The sequence below is a fragment of the Bos taurus genome, chromosome 4 (genome assembly GCF_002263795.3).
Source record: "Bos taurus isolate L1 Dominette 01449 registration number 42190680 breed Hereford chromosome 4, ARS-UCD2.0, whole genome shotgun sequence".
Lineage (NCBI taxonomy): Eukaryota > Metazoa > Chordata > Mammalia > Artiodactyla > Bovidae > Bos > Bos taurus.
In genome coordinates, this window is record NC_037331.1 from 112,184,418 (window position 1) to 112,205,300 (window position 20,883).

Below are 20,883 nucleotides of genomic sequence, written 5' to 3' on the forward strand. Positions count from 1 at the left end.
CTATAAAGTACAACACTTGCAATATGAATAATATGCACCTCTTAACACACACACCCCCGCCCCGAGAGCACCTATTTATCAAAAAATAACAGAAATGTGTTTAATGACAAGAATCAGAAGCACTGCTGAGCATCCTGGGAAAGAAACATGCAAAATTAGCATCTCGTCACTAGGGCGTGTCTCAGTCCCGTTGGTCGGGGGAGGCTCAGCTGTCCAATCAGCGCTGACCTCCTTTGTCTGTTTCCCACACGTGACCGGCGAGACCGCTCAGCGAAGTCTGTAGAAAGCTGTGAGCCGGAGCTGATGAAGTCTTGTGCCTCCCCACGTCTGTAAATCCAGGCGGAGCCACCACACCCTGGAAGCAGCACTCTCGCATCTTGGAGTCGGCTCCCTCCAGAAGGGCAGAGGTGTTTCCGGATGACTCAAGATCTGCCCCTCCTCCTTAAATCCCAAGTGATTAAAAAAACAAACAAACCTGAGACCACCACAGGGATGGGAAGACAAGCCTCTGAAACACCCAAACATATTGGGTGCTTCTGAGGATTTCAGAATTTGAAAAGGTCAAAAGACAGAAGCCGAAGGTCAGAAGTGAGGATGACGAAGCGAAGGCAAGAGGGACAGATTTCTGTAAAAGCCTCAGAGAGGCAAAACTCAGAAGGACCTGAAAGTTCACCCCAATGCAAAGAACAGCACAAGGACTGCGGAAATGCGTCTGGGACAGCCAGGTCAGGAATATTCTGGGGCGGGAGGAGGAAGGCAGGAGCCAGAGGGCAAGCAGCTGCCCCTTTGGGAGTTCAAATCTCCAGACCCAGACCAAACACACCCCTTACCCCCTTGAGAAATCAGAATTGCTGGCTGCCTGCCTGACTCCCCTTGTTGCCTGGTGTATGGCAAATGCTCAATAAATGTGGTGAGGGAGTGAATGAGATATGGAAAATGGACAATCCCAGAAAACCAGATGCAGGCAAATGTCCCAATTTTCAAGAAGGGAAAAAGAGTAAGACTTTCATAAACCACAATCTCTAAATTGATATTGGTCTGGGGCAAAACTCCGGAACAGATTATTTAGGACCTCCTAAATAATTGGGACCCAATTTGAAAGTAGTAAGAAAAAGTCAAGCATCAAAATAACTGAATTTCTTTTTGTTTATAAAGGCACTGTTTGACTTGACTAAATTGTTCCCATCTCTTCTGCTTTTTTGTGGGTTGGAAGTCCATTCAACAGCCAGAATCAGAGGCTACTGATGGGGACTGAGGCCATTCTGGGGGTGCCGAGGGGCTGTCCCTTGGCCGGACCTTGTCTAACCTGTTTTCATCATTCACGTGAATGAGATATCTCATTCACATGTATTGAGGACACAGTAGGTAAGATGCTGTGAGAATCAGGAAGGCAGGAGAGATTAACAGCAGGGGCTTATTTCACATTATCTGGGCTTGAGTCCTAGTTTTCATCACCTACTAGTTCCGTGTCTTTGGACGAGTTGCTTACCTTGCTGGTGTCTCAGCCTCTCCACCCTTAAAATGGGCATAATCAGAATATCTATCTTGTAGGAGGTGTGGAGGATGGAGCAAGAAGCCTTGGAGAGAGTTTACTTCTGCACATAAAAATGTTTGGTAAGGAATGTTAGGTCTCAAGGTTCAGAAGCATTTCCCCTGGCTGAACAGATACAATCTAATGAGAAACTAAGAGATACAAACTAACAAGATCAGATCAGATCAGATCAAGATAACAGACATAAATTAAATTTCTCTTTTCAGTTATAAAGGAAAGGAAATCTGAGCAGGTACAAGAGAATCTCACAAAAATGCAAAACCAAGTGGAGTTACACAGAGGCTGTCCCCAGGAAGTGTTCTCTGCTCAGGGTGAGCCCAGAGCTCTTTTTTTTTTTTTTTAATTCAATTTTTATTTTCAAATTGAAGTATATTTGATGTACAAATTACATTACAGGTTATATTATGCAATACTATATACAATATTATATTACAGGTTATGTTACAGGTGTACAGTATAGTGATGCAGAATTTTTAAAGGCTATACTCTACTGTACAATATATCCTTGTAGCTAATCATTTGTACCTGTTAATCCCAGGGCTCAGTTTTTTAAAAGACACTGGCAAACTGGAGCACCCAGGGGAAAGTGACTGAAGAGGGAACTCCATTTCCTCACACTTTCTTGTCTTTGCAAACATGCTTTCAACTAAGTATTCCATTAGATTTGGCCCTCGTGACAATCCTGAGAATGGAGTAGGATTGACAATATTTTTGCTGGTTTTATGGCCGAGAAAAATGGGCTGGAAGTGGTTCCGGGGTTTGCCCTGTTAGTAAGCTCAGTGGTGGCAGACGGGTTTTGGAAGGGGTAGTACCCGATTCCAGGGACAGCTCAGTCCCCGATGTCCACCCCGATGTCCTCCCTTCTTCCAGTCAGCCAAGGGTCAAGGTGAGCCAGGCTTCCCTGACCCTGCTGGCTCAGAACCCTCCCCCTGGGGCTCAGGCCACCCTGGCGGACAGCCCTGCAGAAGGCGGAGGGGGCTGTCTGCCAAGGTCCGTGCTCCCTTGACGCTTGGATTTGTGGGCCTGGTCAGCCCCCCAGGTTGTCCGCCCCTCAGGTGGGCGCAGTGCAGCCTGTGGTGCTTTCCCCAGGAGGCCGTGTCCGTGGGCTGGACCAAGGAGGACCCACCGGCTGGGGCGGGTCTGCGTGGGTAGTGCAGGGTTGCTTTGAATGTTATCATAAGCAGACAGTGAAAGTACTTCATTGAAAACCTTTTGACTATGTCTGCCTTGAAGTTCTAATCAATTAACTTATGGCAAAGAGAAGAGAGATCACCCTGATTTATTAAAGATTACTCTCCAAATGGTCCCAAAGTGCTGTATGAGGGCAGGATTTTCCCTGTTTCCATCTCTGTGCTCTCCCAGGCCAGGTGAATTCTCTCAACCTTCCCTCCTTCCCTTCATTCTGAATCTATCTGGGAAAGGTCCCCTTTGGTCACATCTCCTCCCCCCGCCTTTCCAAGATGGGGCCCAATGGCCAGCAAGATTATTTGTCCCCAAGGTCCAAGGGTCAGGAGCCAATGGTCACCACCACACACTTACCCAGGTTCCTATTTTTTCAAAGCCCCAAATTTAGGCAGCCTGGGGCCGAGCAGGTGGGTGAGCAAGGCCCCTTAGACACTGAGGTCAGGCAGCCACCCTCAATGGGTCTCAGAATTCGGTGGGGGCACACCATCCACCCTCCTGTCTGAGCATCCTTAGCTCCTCACGTGTTACAGCCCTGGGTCACAGGGAAACAGACAGGGAACCAGAACAAACAATCAAAACCTGGGGAAATGACACTTAAAATTGTATGAATACCAAAGACTGGGGCGGAGAGAAGTCATGTCGTTTTCTTATAACTCACTGATACCCACCTGGGGAATTGGCTGAAAATCAAACATCTGCCTTCTTTAGCCCCTTGTGCCTTTGAATTGTGAAAATAAAGCTAACAATATTTTAAAAATGGATTAGGGACAATCCTATTCATGGTTAAGAATGATTAAGAAATGCCATTCCTTAACCGCTGGTCCAGTGTTTAAGACTCCACACTTCTACTGCAGGGGACTCAGGTTTGATCCCTGGTTAGGGAGCTAAGATCTTGTATGCAGGGTGCAGGGTGCATGGGAGCGGGTCTGACCTTGGCATCCAGCAATGCGAGCCCTGGGGTCTGAGTGGACCACTGCACAGGGATTGTGTGTGGTCAGACCAATAATACCAGTTGTCATAGTTGACTTGGGAGCTATAATGAAACAACAAACTGGGCTGGAGGTCCAAGTCCCAGCTGATTTGGATCTTGGTGAGGACCCCCTTCCTGGCTTGTAGACAGTCAACTTCTTGCTATGTCCTTACATGGCCTTTCCTTGTTGAAGTGCCCGTGGAGACAGAGGAGGTGCTGGTCGTCTTTCTCTTCTTATGAGGACATTAATACCACCATGGAGGCCCCACCCTCAGAACCACATCTAAACCTAATGAGCCCTGAAGGCCCCACCCCCAAATGCCATCACACTGGGGGTTAGGGTTTTAACATACGGATGTTGTAGGGGGAACACAAACATTCGATCCATAACGCTGGTACCCACTTGGATGCTTTTTCTGTCCAGATGGTTGCAAAGCTGGAGTGGTCCCAGGAGTAAAGACAGACCAACTTGGGTGCTCCCTGCTCAGCGCCCTCCCTTTCACCCCCCCCCCCCCCCCGCCCCGAGATCACAGCTCTCAGTCCCTTGGGTGCATGTAAATCCCAGGCTTGGGCATCTGGAGCACTGGGTCCCAACCAGAGGGCTTCTTCCCCAAGAATCTGTGTCCATGGCTTGACTTGTTCAGTCACTCAGACGTGTCTGACTCTTTGGGATCCCATGGACTACAGCACGCCAGGCTTCCCTGTCCTTCCCCATCTCCCAGAGCTTACTCAAACTCATGTCCATTGAGTCGGTGATGCCATCCAGTCATCTCATCCTCTGTCGTCCCCTTCTTCTCCTGCCTTCAATCTTTCCCAGCATCAGGGTCTTTTCCAATGAGTCAGCTCTTCGCATCAGGTGGCCAAAGTATTGCAGCTTCAACTTCAGCATCAGTCCTTCCAGTGAACATTCAGGACTGATTTCCTTTAGGATTGCCTGGTTTGATCTCCTTTCTGTCCAAGGGACTCTTGAGAGTCTTCTCCAGCACCACAATAGAAAGAATCAATTCTTCGGCGCTCAGCCTTCTTGATGGTCCAACTCTCACATCTGTAAGATGACTACTGGCTGCTTTCTCATAATCTCTCAAAACACGAAGGCCTTGCCTTTCCCCACAGTCCTGTGCCAACCCAGTGACACCGGTGGGCACAGGGACAGGAAGCTGCAGTGGCCCCGGGTGACTCCTTGAGGGTCCCTGAGGTCCTGCACCCCCACCCCACCCCCAGGCAGCACTTCCACACTCACCCAGGAGGATGAAGACCCCAAGTAGCCCTCCTTAGGCATCTCTGGACTTCGGGTGGACGCGGTCTGGGCTTTTCACGACCTCAGGTGCTTGGTGTCCTCTCCCTCCCAGATTTCATCCGTTCCCCAGGGAGGGCCCGGTCCCCACATCCTCCTTATAAACAGATCTCCTAGGGCCGGAGGGAAGGGCCACGGGTGCCAGCCTGGATGAACGGCGGGCCCTGGAGAGGTCTTGGGAGGACACTACCCTCCTTCCAGCCTGGCCCTGCCTCTGCCATCGCGCCTCCCTCAGGAGAGTTTCCTCAAAGGCCTTCTGAAGAGTCAGGCCCACCTTTCTCTGACCGCCTATGGGAGGAGCGGGATTGTCAAAGCCGCTTTTTGAGAGCAACAGCTCCTTTTCCATGCCTTGGTCTCCAGACTCCGAAGAGGGGAACCAGAAGGGAAGGGATGAGAGGGAGGCAGAGACCTTTCAGTCTGATCAGACTCTTCAGTTGGGGGGCGGGGCATGAGAGGCGGAGCCTGGACATGAGGGGCGGGGCCTGGCATCCCCCAGGTCAGAGCATCCGGAACCTGGGCTGGTGGTAGCAGCCTGTTTTCACCTGAGATAATCCTGCAGTGACAGCCCAAGGCATTGAAACAAAACCGTGGATGGGAGCTCCTGACTCCTCGCAGGTCTGAACGGTTGGAAGTGCCCTGGGCCAGGCCCGCCTCTTCTCTGAGCCTCAGTTTCCTAAAAAGGGTAAAGTTAGAAGTGCTAAAGCTCTGGCAGGAACAGCAGATGTTGATGGGGGTGGGGGTGTTGCCTCCAGCGAGTCCCACCCCCAGGGACCTTCCCTGACCCCAGTTAGCCTCGGGGTGATCAAAAAGCAAAGGGGTGTGCTTCCAGGGTGGGGCGATCAGAGAAATAAGAGGAAGGACTCTGACAAGCACAGCTAGCTGCTCCGGACACCTGTCGAAGTGACCCATGAAAGGCAGTGCTTCTGCCCGGCCAAGTGGCCATTCTCATGTTCAAATGTGGTCGAAGCACAGACCATTCTGTGCACCCAGCAATCCATCTGAGCAACCCTGACAACTCAGCCCAGATTCCAGCAGCAGACTCAACTCTTCAGCTTTTCTAAAAGAATTCCATTTTTAAGCTTTCGTTACACTCAGGGCATCCTCGGTGCTAGTTTCTTTCTTGTGATTATAAAACAATCAGGGGAAAAAAAAAGTGTTGGTTGCTCAGTTGTGTCCAGTTCTTTGAGACCCCATGGCCTGTGGCCTACCAGGCTCCTCTGTTCATGGGATTCTCCAGGCAAGAATACTGGACTGGATTGCCATTCCCTGCTCCCAACTCAGGGAATCAAACCCTGCTTTCCTTCATTGCAGGCAGATTCTTTACCATCTGAGCCACCAGGGAAGCCCCAAACTCTGGGCCAGTTTCTAACCAAACCCAGCTCTCAGATGCCTTTTTTTTTTTTTTTTGGCCTCCACACAGCATTGATACAATAATGTGAATTAGATCCAACACTTAAAAATTAGGGTATTTCCCCTTATATGTGGACTCTAAAAAGAAATAATACAAATGAACTTACTGACAAAACAGAAACAGACTCAGACTTTGAGAAGGGATAGTTAGGGAGTTTGGGATGGGCATGTACACACTGCTGTATTGAAAATGGATAACCAACAAGGACGTACTGTAGAGCGCGTGGAGCTCTGTCCAATGTCATGCGGCAGCCTGGATGGGAGCGGGTTTAGTGGGGGAGGGGTACATGTATCTGTATGGCTGAGTCCCTTCACTGTTCACTTGAAACTATCACAACATTGTTAATCGCCTGTATCTTAATACCAACTAATACATTTTTTAAAAATTTAGGGGATTTCACATGACAAGGTCGGACTTTTCTGGAAAAATCAGAATAGCAACGGTAGGACCTGAGTCCTACGGGCAGCAAGTGCCCCCTGCAGGTGGGACCCAGAATCGCAAGTGTGCCCTGGTCACCACCACTCCCTATCACACACCCACCCCCAGCCTGAGGTTCTTTGAACACTGGAGTTTTCAACCTCTGAACTGGAAGGCCTTTTAAGTCACCAAAGGTATCACTTTTCAATCCAGCCTGAGCTAAGCTCACACTTCTTTATATGAGAAAAGCCAGAAAGAATAGACAAGAGCTCCTTCTCTTGCTAAAAGGCCCCCAATCGCAGTCTTTACCAATAAGTGGTCCTTTGTCCTCCTCTCTCTGCCCCGGTATCTCTGTAATCTAAGGTGGGAACACCATTAATTAGAGAACTGTGCTTTTTCTGTCCGGTGGGGCTGAGCCGAGTGAAAGGCAAGGAGAGGCAGCAGCTGAGGGGGACCGTGTTGGGTGAGGGGAGGGCAGCGGGCCCCTTTCTGCCTGACCCTCAGGCCTGTGGACCCAAGGATCTGAGGTTCTCCACCGGTTCATTCAAATCGGATTCTGGTCTGTGCTTGGTCCTGGGGGCCTCCTGGATCTCACTTCAGCTTCCCGGAGTCCTGTGCTTTGTGCAGCTGGCCACGTGCCACGTGGGTAACCGGACAGACAGACAGTAGGACGGGTGCTTTGCCTTGGGAAAGACACCAGAGAATGTCCTTTCAACATCTCTTCTTCATCCTAACAGGAAGCAAGAAAGCACAGTAACATGCCTTCTCAGGTTTCATACCTTTGCTCCAGCTGATGGGATCTTGAAAAGATGGGGTAAATACACCTGTGACATTGCCGCTGAAGTGCACGGAGATGGGCTCAGGGGTCAGGCTTGTCCTCAGGCTCCTGGAGCCCTTCCTGGCCCACATCTGTGAAGTGGGTGGAGACAGAAGAGAGGGAAGACACCAGTACTTGCTTGTGGCCTGGGGAAGGAGCCAAGGGCTTGTGTGTTGTCACAAAATGCACCTGTGATCACAAGGCTCAGCACCAGGAGCATGGGTCATTGTGGAGCCCCGAGGATCCATGCAGGGGACAAGCCAAGGCAAGTCCCACCTGCCCCAGGGACTCCAGCACACAGGTGCCTTCCAGGCTCTGACAGCTTTAGCAAGAACCGCACAGTTCAGTTCAGTCCCTCAGTCGTGTCTGACTCTTGGCGACCCCATGGACTGCAGCACACCAGGCCTCCCTGTCTATCACCAACTCCTGGAGTTTACTCAAACTCATGTCCACTGAGTCGGTGATGCCATCCATCCATCTCATCCTCTGTCATCCCCCTCTCCTCTTGCCTTCAATCTTTCCCGGCATCAGGGTCTTTTCAAATGAGTCAGTTCTTCATATCAGGTAGCCAAAGTATTGGAGTTTCAGCTTCAGCATCACTCCTTCCAATGAATATTCAGGACTGATTTCCTTTAGGACGGACTGGTTGGATCTCCTTGCAGTCCAAGGGACTCTCAAGAGTTTTCTCCAACACCACAGTTCAAAAGCATCAATTCTTCAGCACTCAGCTTTCTTTATGGTCCAACTTTCACATCCATACATGACTACTGGAAAAACCATAGCCTTGACTAGATGGACCTTTGTTGACAAAGTAATGTCTCTGCTTTTCAATATGCTGTCTAGGTTGGTCATAACTTTTCTTCCAAGGAGTAAGCGTCTTTTAATTTCATGGCTGCAGTCACCATCTGTAGTGATTTTCAGTTCAGTTCAATTCAGTCGCTCAGTCGTGTCCGACTCTTTGCGACCCCATGAATCGCAGCACGCCAGGCCTCCCTGTCCATCACCAACTCCTGGAGTTCACTCAGACTCACGTCCATCGAGTCACTGATGCCATCCAGCCATCTCATCCTCTGTCGTCCCCTTCTCCTCCTGCCCCCAATCCCTCCCAGCATCAGTCTTTTCCAATGAGTCAACTCTTCGCATGAGGTGGCCAAAGTATTGGAGTTTCAGCTTCAGCATCATTCCTTCCAAAGAAATCCCAGGGCTGATCTTCAGAATGGACTGGTTGGATCTCCTTGCAGTCCAAGGGACTCTCCAGAGTCTTCTCCAACACCACAGTTCAAAAGCATCAATTCTTCAGTGTTCAGCCTTCTTCACAGTCCAACTCTCACATCCATACATGACCACAGGAAAAACCATAGCCTTGACTAGACGAACCTTTGTTGGCAAAATAATGTCTCTGCTTTTGAATATACTATCTAGGTTGGTCATTACTTTCCTTCCAAGGAGCAAGCATCTTTTAATTTCATGGCTGCAGTCACCATCTTCAGTGATTTTGGAGCCCAAAAAAATAAAGTCTGACACTGTTTCCACTGTTTCCCCATCTATTTCCCATGAAGTGATGGGTCCGGATGCCATGATCTTCGTTTTCTGAATGTTGAGCTTTAAGCCAACTTTTTCACTCTCCACTTTCACTTTCATCAAGAGGCTTTTGAGTTCCTCTTTACTTTCTGCCATAAGGGTGGTGTCATCTGCATATCTAAGGTGATTGATATTTCTCCCGGCAATCTTGATTCCAGCTTGTGCTTAGGAGCCCCCAAAATAAAGTCTATCACTGTTTCCACTGTTTCCCCATCTATTTGCCATGAAGGGATGGGACCAGATGCCATGATCTTAGTTTTCTGAATGTTGAACTTTAAGCCAACTTTTTCACTCTCCTCTTTCACTTTCATCAAGAGGCTCTTTAGTTCTTTTTCACTTTCTGCCATAAGGGTGGTGTCATATGCATATCTGAGGTTAAGAACCCCACAGAAGCATTTATTTTCATTCCAGTATTTCCAAAGCCAAATCACCAACAGGATCTAATGTTAACAGAGTATCAGTCTCCTTCATGAGCATTCTGCCAACACATCTTGGGAGATGCTGGTGGAAAGAACACTGGGTCCAAGTTCCTGTTCTGGTTTCTCAGTTTACTGTGTGGCTCTGGGCAAATTATTTAGTCCTCTGATCTCTCTTTACTGCCTTTATTTTGTGACAGAGGTCGTAAGACCTGTCCTGCCTACATTTCACATGAAATGTGCATATTTGGAAGCTTCTGAAATCAGATAGTACCCAGTAACCCTGCCGATCTGATTCCCCAGGCCAGAATTGAGGTCCAGAAATCTGTGTATTATACAAACACAGACACACGCCCTCCATCTCGGGTTTATCAGTGTCTGAACAATTGCCAGGTCAATGGCTCCATCCTGGCCCATCAGAACAGGTGGGAGAGGGACTTCTCTGGCAATCCAGTGGTTAAGACTCTGCACCTCCAAGGCAGTGGACACAGGTTTGATCCCTGCTCGGGAAACTAAGATCCAGCATGCCATGAGGCATGGCCACACACACAAAAATAGAATAGGCAGGAGAGACAAAAAGATAAGTGGTTCCCAAAAAAGGGGAGAGGAGAGGCCTTGGATTCAGCATTTCAGGGGCTGATGTTCTTTGTGTACCAATTTCCTCTTTCCGACCCAGGGGATCACATAGCAGGTCAGATGACAAACACTTAGGAGAAGGGCTGTGACTTCTTTAACCAGAACACCCACCCTCCCTGGAATTCCCACACTCCAGGAACAAAGCTAAACCCCGGGGAACACGTCATCGCATTGGAACCTTATGAATACTCTGCAAAGGAGGCTGTGTCTTTACCTTACAGATGGGAAAACAAACTCTGAGAAGAGATAAGTAAGTTGCACTATGTCACACAGCCCAAGAGCAGAGTCAGCTTGGATTGCTGCTTTAATAACTCGGAATGGAGGCTAGTCCCAGGCACCTGTCATCAGTCTTATACAATCTGGTACTATTTATTCCTTCTGTCTGGATCTCTTCAATTTCCACATCTCCTAGGTATACCACCGAGACAGTGACCGTTGAACGTTCCTTCCTCAAAACTCGTGCAAAACACAACTCAACTGACCCAAGTCATTGCGCCATTTTCTTCTGAAACTGGAGCAGTTGTGGGAAAAAGAAGAGGTGACAGAGGTGCTCTAGCTGAGATGCGACAGCTGATGAACCAAACAGGCTAACTGTAAAAAGACGTTGTTTGAGAAAAGTGGGGAAATCCGGACAGGTACTGGATGAAGTACTGCTTATTTTCGTGACTGTGATAAGGCACTGAGGTTCTGTAGGAAAATGCTTTCTCAAATGTGTCGGGATGAAATGACATATCCTGGCTGTGTCATTAAAAGAGGGGATATGAAAATGTAGCCCTTGGAGTTGCGAAGAGTTGGACACGACCTAGTGACTGAACAATGAAAATGTAGCAAGATTTTTGTAATTGTTTTAGGTGGATGATGAGTAAAGGGCATTGATTATATAATGCTCTTCCTTTCTGGTGTATGCTTGAGAAGTTTCCTAATTAAATAACAAAAAAGTTGATTCAGACCCTGGATGTGATACCCATCTTCTCAGGTCCACTCACTCACCCGCCCCAGCTCCTGCTGGCCCCCGACTGTTAGAGCCACTCGGTCCCAGAGCAGCCTCGCTCCTTGCAGCGGGCCCTGGCTCCCCTGCTGCGACTGCACTGGCTTTTCTGTAAGGGATATGCCCCATTTTGGGGTGGGGCACAAACCCCAGGTCTACCTTTGCAGACACGCACCCTCTTCCCTCCTTCAGCTGTAAAGTGAGCACAAGGGCGTCTCCCTCACAGATCACTGAAGTGGGATATCCAGCAAACTGCTAGACACAGGGCCTGGCTTTGCTAAATGTCCAATAAATATTACCTATGACTCCCGCGATTACTTGATCTGATCACATCACTTACCTACTTAAAACCATCAGTGCGTGCATGCTCGGTCATGTACGACTCTCTGGAGCCCCAGGGGCTGTAGCCCCACCAGGCTCCTCTGTCCTCCAGGGGCATCTTCCCGACCCAGGGATGGAACCCGAGTTTCTCCTTTGTCTCCTGCACTGGCAGGTGGATTCTTTACCACTGAGTCACTTGGAAAACCCCAAACTATCAGTTCAGTTCAGTCGCTCAGTCGCTCTTTGCGACCCCATGGACTGCAGCACGCCAGGCCTCCCTATCCATCGCCAACTCCCAGAATTTACTCAAACTCATGTCCACTGAGTGGGTGATGCCATCCAGCCATCTTATCCTCTGTCATCCCCATCTCCTCCCGCCTTCAAACTTCCCCAGCATCAGGGTCTTTTCCAATGAGTCAGTTCTTCACATTAGGTGGCCAAAGTATTGGAGTTTCAGCTTCAGCATCAGTCCTTCCAATGAACACCCAGGACTGATCTCCTTTAGGATGGACTGGTTTGACTTCCTTGCAGTCCAAGGGACTCTCAAGACTTCTCCAGCACCACAGTTCAAAAGCATCAATTCTTCGGCGCTCAGCTTTCTTTATAGTCCAACTCTCACATCCATACATGACCACTGGAAAAACCATAGCTCTGACTATAGGGACCTTTGGTTCCCTACAAATTTCTGACAAGGTCAGAGTCCTGACTTCCTGCAAGAGGACCCCAGCACAGGGCCCCGTGCCTTCCAGCCTCAGCTCCTCTCACATCCCTGCTTCCCTCGTTTGCCATGCGGCTCGGTGCCTCTTAGCCTCTGCACCTGCTGTCTCAACCTGGAAAGGTCTCACTCTCCCCTGGGCTCTCGGGGCAGCCTCTCTGAAGGGCTAGTGCAGGCTCCCAGCTTGGACTCCCCGGGCCAGCTTGTCTTCACCCTGGCTCTGATCACACTGGACTGTCATCAGTTGCCTTGCCAGTCCCCTTCACCAGCCTGTCAGCTCCCTCACCAGCCTAGGGTCAGCTCTCCCAGGGGCCTGCTCTCTACAGTCAGTACAAGATGACCTCACCCAATCCTCCATCGGGCCACTTGGCTTCCAGACTGAATATCAGAAGTAGATAGATACTTTGACTTCTGCCTCTGGGTGTTTGCATTCACTGTGTTAAAGGCTGCTGGGCTCCTCTTAAAAGTGCAGATTCCGACTCGGCAGGTCCGGGGCCCAGCCCGAGACCATGTGTTTCTGACACACATCTGGCAAATGTTTCTAGTCCCAGGACACGCTGAACTGACTCCCTCCCACCCTCTGCTGGGCTCCAGCCAACTCATCCTCGGGTCTCAGCTCAAACTCCACTCTAAAGGCCATCTCGCCCCTCCCAGCGCCCGGGCCTCCTCTGCAGTCCCACGTGCGCTGTGTGAAGTCTCCCCGACCAGCACGGAAGTCCAGGTGAGCTGCATGAGTGCCTCTAGGCTGAAGGACAAGGTTCAAGCCCCACATCTACACTGCCTCATGTGAGCTTGTGGCCCAAACTCGGGGATGGGGTGGGGTGGGTGGGAGGAGCCCTACTCATCCACCTGTCACACTGGGGGACTCACCGGATACCCTCACCCGCCCAGTCCACCTTGGCCAGACTCAACTAGCAAGCGGATCATCTGGGAAGGCTCATCAGGACTGCCCCTTCCCGTGCGGGCTGCCCTCCACCCTGCCGCGCCCAGCTCCTGCAGCCAACACATCAGCCTCTGCTCAGAGCAGCCTCCAGCTCACCTGTTCTTCTATCAGCAAAATTAGGAGCAGGTGAGCGCAGACAGCACACCTGGGGAATGAACTCCCGAGTGAAGCTCTCATCACACAAATCGTGCAGAGCTCTGAGGGCCGGTCCAGCTTCCCATCCCGGCGGGTGCCCTCCGCCCGGCTCCAAGGCACACCCAGAGCCTTGTCCTCCACCACTGCCCACCCGCACACAGGAGCAGGGCCCACCGATGGCCTCGCCCAGGTCAGGAGCCCCCACCCCAGACGTTCACAACTGGGGTGAAGCCACACGCACGCTGCAGGATGGGCGGGCTGGGAGCCTCCCCTCCAGGCCCAGACCAGGTTTCTCCGTGTCCAGGGCACCGAGACCCTGGGACAGGATTGTGTTCTCTAAGACAGCGACGGACGCTTGTCTTCAATCATTTTTTTATTCCACCACGTCAGCCTACCTACCCTGTCCTTCCTGCCACCCCGAAGTCTCCACTTGGGCCCTGGCTCATCTCGCCTCGGCCACGGCGGTTCTGAAGGCGGTGCTGCTAGCCTTGGCAGGGTGACCTCTCGGAGGCTGAGCCTCAGGACCTGGCTTCAGGGGTCTGGGGGCACCTGCAACAGGCTCCTGCCCGCGGTCCTCGGTCTGGGAGGAGAAGGCACGGTGATGTCCACGCCTGCAGAGATGCTGCTTCTCCCGGTCTGGCGGCGGCTCAGAGTCGGGCCGAAATCACGTCCTTGGCAGGGCGCCTGGTGACCATTCTCACTTCGTGCCCCGACGGGAAAAAAAACAAAAACCAGCAGTCCCATCTTCAGCTAACAATTCCTCAGAAGACGATCAAATAAAAGGCAAAAGGCAACACAATTTGGCAAAGGTTTCTTAATTTTAAATTAAAAAAGGAAAAAAATGCACACAGAATTCAACTTGCCTGCTTTGAAGAAATATATTAAAGATGGTGAAAAGTTAAAAAAAAAAATCAAACCCCAAATAACAATAAAAATAGATGTCTCCTCTGTAAAATTCTGGACTAATCTACTGAGTCATTCATATCTATTTAGTATTCAGAGCATGAAGGCAAAATACCAGAGTATAAAAAAATTAAAACACAAAACTAACCAAAACACTTTGAGATACTGCCTGTGAGCAAGCCCACCAGGCTCGCAGCTGGCATGGGCCCCGCCAGTGACCACTGGAAGCTTCGCTGGGTCCGGTCCCTCCCGCACTCGCCCTCTGCAGACCCCCACGGCCTTCAAAGTTCTTCCTTGGTTCTGCTCAGTTTTGTGGCATGTTCTTCTATAAACTTGCTCAAATGCTCCAGGTCTCTGTTTCCGTCCTCAAATTTAATTGGGTTCTTTTTGTCCCCACTGGGGGCGAAGTAGATGGTGGGGAAGCCCTCGACTTTGTAGCGGTCGCTGGTGACGTCGTTGGCCGTGGCGTCCATCTTGGCGATGACCAGGTTCTTGTGGCCCTTGTACTTCTTGCCCAGGGAGGTGTACACCGGCTCCAGCTGCTTGCAGTGCCCGCACCAGGGCGCGTAGAACTCGATGAGGACGTCCTTCTTAGGGTCCATCACGATGGAGTCAAAGGTCTTCCCCACCACGACCTTGACCGGCCCCTTGTTGTTCTTGGGCACCGGCTGGGATTTGATGACTGGCTTCAGTTTTCCTGCCAGGGAAAGCAAGCAAGGGGGGGTGTGAGAGCCGAAAGGCCAGCCCCTGGTGGCCACGACTGGACCAGGCAGGGAGGCTGGCCCGACGTGCAGGAGGCTGGGGCAGACAGACATCGCCACGGCCAGGCTGGGCCTTGTCTCCAGAGCCCAGCCCCTGGTTCTGATTCCCCCAAATCCTGTACTTTCCAGTCCCTGCAAAGGCCAGAGGGGGTGCAGATGACCAGTCGCACCAGAGACCTAGCAGACAAGATCCTCTTTCAGAGGGGCAGTCACAAGAGAGGCTGCCAGTACAGAGGGGTCACTAAGAGGGCAGTGTGCAGGCTGGAAGCCTTGGCGGGCAGCAGACTGAGCAGACAGGATGGGCAGGGAGGTCTGCCCACCTAGCGGGGGCAACAGCAACCCTGAGCTACGTGCCCAGTCAGATCAGAAAGACACTGCATTCAAGGCCAAAGCAAGTTTACCACATACAAGAAACTTATCTGTTGCACTTTAATTTTTAAAATAAGGTTTTTTGAGATTTCTAAGACACCTGTTTCTATTACAAAAACAGAGAAAATGGAGCAAAGAACAGGGATTCTCCCATTCCCATGCTGTGCACCCTTGGGTCCAAGAGGAAGCACAGGCCCGGGTCCCAAAGACAAGCTGGCAGGGGCTGCAGAAGCAGGGTGCGGGTGTGGGTGTGGGGGTGGCGGGGTGCGGGCCCACCTTTCTTGAAGGCGGTGACGAAGTCGCGCAGGGCGTCGGCGTCGAAGTCATCGGGCTCCATGGCAAACCTGCGGCCGCCCTCATCCAGGATGGCCGCGTTCACCTCCTCCCCGCTCTCGCTTAGCCCCAGGTCCTTCAACTCCGTGGCGAAGTCCTCCTCATCGGCCACGGCGAAGGTGTACTCGGGGAAGTCCTTGGCCACCTCCAGGACCTTGTTCCGCCAGAACTGAGTGGCTGAGAGGGGACCGAGGGCTTGGGCTCAGGGCTCCGGGGGCTGGTCCCGCCTGATCGTCCCTGCGGCTCGAGGAGGGCCGACGGGACTCCCAGCTGCCCCCCTGATCAAGCGGGGAGGGTAGGCGGTGGCAACTCCCCTGGGAGGAGGACCCCCGAGGCCGTCCTAACCCGCACCCCCCAGCCTGGGGCTCACCCGCGCGGTAGTCGAAGCTGAAGTCCACGCTGTAGTAGACGACCACCAGGGGACGCCGCGTGTACCGCTTGGCATCAGCAGCCTTGCGGTGGCCAACCAGGGGCAGCGTGTGCTTCACCACGTGCTCCGTGATGGCTGCGGCCTCCGTGGAGTCCTGCGAGAGAGGGGCAGGTGAGGCGCAGCTGTCTGCCACCGGCCTGGGGAAAAGTCTGCCCCTAGGGACGTCACGGGGCTTCCCTGGTGGCTCAGAGGGTACAGCATCTGCCTGCACTGCTGGGACCCGGGTTCAATCCCTGGGCCGGGAAGATCCCCTGGAGGAGGGCATGGCAACCCACTCCAGCACTCTTGCCTGGAAAATCTCATGAATGGAGGAGCCTGGCAGGCTACAGACTATGGGATCACAAGAGGCGGACACAACTGAGCGACTTCACTAGGGACATCACAGGGGCCCTTACTCCCCCAGTGAACCCCAAGTGAGCCTCTCGGGTAGCCAGGGCGCCCTTCCCTCTGGGTCAGGGCTGGCTGACCAGGTCAGTTGGGATCTGCTGGGGGGAGGCCTGGCTCCCGGATGACAAAGGTGTGAAGGTGAGCTGAACTGGGCACAAGGTCTCACGTTCCTCTGGCTCAACCCCACAGTAGCCTGTTGGGGACACTACAGGATGAGATGATCAAAGTGGCCGTTGGGGCTCTGGGCTCTGCCTGCAGAAAGCCCACCCCTGACTACTGGTGACAGAAAACCCAGGGGCCTGGGGAAGAGCAAGGGGCCAGACACCTGCACCACAGATGCAGAACCTGAGGCCTAGGAAGGTGAGGCCATCTGCTCAGCAGGAGAAGTGGTGGATGACCACCTCTTTCCCCTAGAGTCTGAGTCCCATCTGGATGGACGGTCAGGGAGGCAGCAGGGACAAGACACAGCGGGCAGTGGGGGCCTCTCTCATCAGGATGGCCCTGGACCGCCCGTCGCAGAGAAGACAAACTCCGGGGGCACCCAGGATGTATGTGCTCCACCGCGGAGCACTCAGCACCCACGGGCCCAAATGGGAACTCAATGCCTGAGCCCTCCTCACTCACGTCTGCAGCAGACTGTCTCCTCACCTCCAGGCTGTGTGTGCTGACTTTACATCTGGCTTCATCTTATCCGTCCTGCCCTTGTCTTCCCTTTGTCCTAACGCCTAGATCCATTTTTTAAAATTGCATGTTATGTTACGTAAATTTTTACAAAGCAGCCCTTAAATAATTCTGGGGACAAAATTGGTATATAAAAGATACCAATACATTAATAAAAAATGGTGAATGTAAGATCAGGCCGAAGCAAAAAGAGCAAAGTAGCAGTGATGTGTTTAACAGACTGCGGATCTCAACCTTTCAGGGTCAGGGGCCCCTTCGAGAATCTACTGAAAATTACAGACAGACCCCTTCCCTGGGAGCAGGCACACCACACAGAACTGTGTCTGGTTCCCATGGCCCCCAGATCTCAAGTTCATCAGGGCTCCTCTGTGGACCTCCTTCTGTTATCCTCTGGATAACAGAAAAGAAGCCGGAGGGGCAGGGGTGATGAAACCTCTCCCGTATGTCTTGGCTGGGGACAGAGCACACCTGCCCGTCACCTTAGTCTCCTCCTAAACGGCTGTGGGACCCTCTAGGCGTTAGTTCACTTCTCTGCATCCCAGTCTCTGCTTGTCAAGTACAACATCTGAATTCAAGATGTAAAGTCAAAGTTGCTTGGTCGTGTCCGACTCTTGTGCAATCCCATGGACTTTGGGAATTCTCCAGGCCAGAATACTGGAGTGGGTAGCCTTTCCCTTCTCCAGGGGATCTTCCCAACCCAGGGACCAAACCCAGGTCTCCTGCATTGCTGGCAGATTCTTTACCAGCTGAGCCACAAGAGAAGCCCAAGAATACTGGAATGAGTAGCCTATCCGGTCTCCAGCGGGTCTTCCTGACCCTGGAATTGAACTGGGGTCTCCTGCACTGCAGGCGGATTCTTTACCAACTGAGCTATCAGGGTAAGGTTTCCTCCAAATGAGAGTATCTGTTCCATGGAGCTCATGACCCCTGGGAAGCACTTGGAACATGAAGTGGGACCCAAGCTCACCCACCCCTCTTGAGATGAGTGTGTCACCTCTTTAGGAAGACTGAGAGCAGGGGGGCCCCAAGGAAGAGGGAAAGGCCAGGTCCACAGGCCACACCCACAGCTCTACCCAGTGAACAGAGCAGCATGTCAGTGCTTCGTAGCCCTCAGCACCCAGGCCACCTGCCGGCGAGTGAGGCTTCTCTCCGAAGGAGCAGCACGGCCTGGCCAGGAGCTGGCCCATCACGAGGTATGGAGAGGGGGCCACCCTCCTACAGAAGCAGGTGGAGCTGCGCCAGGGCCTCAGCCCCACGACCCACTGGGCATGTGAGGACCTCCCCCATCCCCGCCACCCCGTGACCCTGGCCTGACCGAGAGAACTTCAGGATGATCGGACGCCCCGGGGCTGGCACCCCTCACCCACCTTGATGTCCATCACGTAGCTCTTGGGCTCATATTTGGACTGGAATTTCTCAGGCTGCATGACGACCAACTTCCCCAGAGAGACCTTCAAGAACTTTGCTATTTCAGTGCTGAAAGTGTGGTGGAATTTGTAATCCTCTCTCAGGCTGTTAGCTGAGGAATTGAACGATAAATAACACACAATTTATTAAACTGCTTAAATGATTTAGATTCAACTCTACCCACATCAGCCAAACCAAATGCCCAGAAAATGGTGTAATTAACCATGAACGCTGTGTGGATAATATCCAGAGCTTAGACACTTGAAAGGAGTTTGGATTAAAAAACCTGGTATAGATGTAATACTTTAAAATCTATGTATATCTGAATTTATTTTTAAAATAAATCTGAAAAAAAAATGAATAAAAATAAACAATCAGAACCTTCACAGAAAAACTTCATCTCTCGGATTGACTGTGGTCTCTGACGCAGAGAAGCACATTAACCCAGACCACCAGCCTGACCCTCCTGAGTCTGGCATGAAAACCCTCCGTCTGCTCAGGAGCTCACTTCTCAAGTGGCCCGTTTGGGCTGCAGTTTTTCTGCTCTACGGATATGTTGTGCTGTACTCAGTTGTGTCTGGCTATCTGTGACCCCACGGACTGTAGCCCGTCAGCCTCCTTGGTCCATGGAACTTTTGCGGCAAGAATACTGAAGTGGGTGGCCACGTCCTCCTCCAGGGGATCTTCTCGACTCAAGGATTGAACCTGCGTCTCTTGAGTCTCCTGTATTAGCAGGCACATTCTTTACCATTGTGCCACCTGGGAAGCCCTACGTATTTTAATTTAAATTTCGGGAAACTCTCAATGCAACCCCATGGAGATACTCCAGAATGGAGGCTGGCAAACTTTCTTAAGGACCGGACAGGAACTGTCTCAGCTTCGTGGACCCCATGGTCTTGACAACTCAGCTCTGTGCTGACTAGCGTGCTGTGTCCCCAGGGAACTTACAGAACCAGGTGAGGGCTGGGTTTGGCCCGTGGGCCAGCCTATCAACCCCTGCCCTGGACCCCGCAAGGGCACCACCTCGGGCCTCCTGCTCTGTCCTCACCAAGGCCTCCGATCCACCCTGAGCAGAGTCTGCGGTCCCAGGAAGGTGGGCCTGTGACTGGGTTACCGAACAGGCAGCTGAGGGCACGGCACGTCTCAGGGGAAGCAGGGAGCAGTCTGGACAAGCTCAGACAGACTTGGACTCAAATCACAATTCTGGAGCTACTAGCTATGACTTGAGGCCTGCCAGCTACTCACCACCCTGAGCCCCAGTCCCTCCTGTAGAAACAGGTCAGGGAGCTCTCAGACCACCGTTAAGAACAAAACAGCCACCCAGAGGAGTGTTGCAGGTCAGTCTCCCACCTGTTCTAAGCTACTAGACACGTGGGTATCTGTGATCAAGTGGCCATGGAGGAGACAGCATCACCTCCAGAGCTTCCTGCCCGGCCCCCTCGCTCACAGACCCCATCCTCCTGCCAGGACCCCCTCTGCTCCTGCCCTGTCAGCCCTGTGTCCCTGGGGCGGTCTCTAGTTCCTTCCCCAAAGTCCACGCACCAGGCCCCGTGACTGTCACCCCTACCTGAGCCTAACCTGCCCGGCCACAAGGGGCCACAGGCATCAGACTGGATATGCGGCGGCTAGACGGGCAGCACTCGGGCCCCCCCAGCCCTGAGCACCAGCACCCACGTATTGACACGATCCCTGGGGATCTACAGGCACCCAGATGTGAGGGCTGGGGCTCCGTGGCTGCCTGTGGCCCTGGGTGGACGAGGGGACCCCCTCTGCAAGTTTTTAGAACAGCTGGATGACCCGGTTCCTGAATCAGTGAAGACTGAGGAAGCACGAATGGACTTCAGCCCCACTGTAACTTTTACAACGTCAGTCTGCAACTGACACATGCACAGCTGGGACCGTGCGGCACAAACATTAACACTAAGTGGCAAGCAGGGCATTTAACAGATCACGATTACGACTTCCAAGTAGAAAACCAAGCCGTTGTGGCGTGTATGATGGGGTGAGGGGTCCAGGGGACTCAGGAGCTGCTGGGGAAGACCAGGAGGAGCCTGCCTGTCCCCCAAAGACCGTCTTTGGTTCATCACCCAGGGGCCATCCAGGGCGGCGAGGACCTGGCCCCCATGGGGCACTGCTGAGACAAGGTGGTGGTTAACTTTGCCTCCCAGACCAGCCTCACTGGGCACTTGGCATCACCGGGCACTTGGCTGAGCACTTCCACCACTTTATCT

The 20,883-nt window shown here is 52.2% G+C and overlaps 2 protein-coding genes across 3 annotated transcripts in view; one reads left to right on the plus strand and one right to left on the minus strand.

Moving 5' to 3' along the window:
* LOC100336368 (uncharacterized) lies at nucleotides 1-14,318 on the plus strand. 2 transcript variants are annotated; one of them, XM_059885976.1, is made up of 3 exons: nucleotides 1-725; nucleotides 12,849-13,089; nucleotides 13,195-14,318. In XM_059885976.1, the coding sequence occupies exons 1-3, from the start codon at nucleotides 707-709 to the stop codon at nucleotides 13,364-13,366; spliced, it is 432 nt and encodes a 143-aa protein (XP_059741959.1). In that variant the 5' UTR covers nucleotides 1-706; the 3' UTR covers nucleotides 13,367-14,318. The 2 variants fall into 2 exon arrangements, 1 of the variants encoding a protein (XP_059741959.1); XR_009494285.1 differs by lacking the exon at nucleotides 1-725 and having other exon boundaries at nucleotides 4,246-13,024.
* The window catches only part of PDIA4 (protein disulfide isomerase family A member 4), a 16,957-nt gene continuing 10,254 nt past the window's right edge, over nucleotides 14,181-20,883 (minus strand). The window contains 4 exon segments of the mRNA NM_001045879.2: nucleotides 14,181-14,981; nucleotides 15,691-15,924; nucleotides 16,118-16,271; nucleotides 18,613-18,764. Of these exon segments, the coding sequence (NP_001039344.1) occupies nucleotides 14,566-14,981; nucleotides 15,691-15,924; nucleotides 16,118-16,271; nucleotides 18,613-18,764 (956 nt within the window). The 3' untranslated portion in view covers nucleotides 14,181-14,565.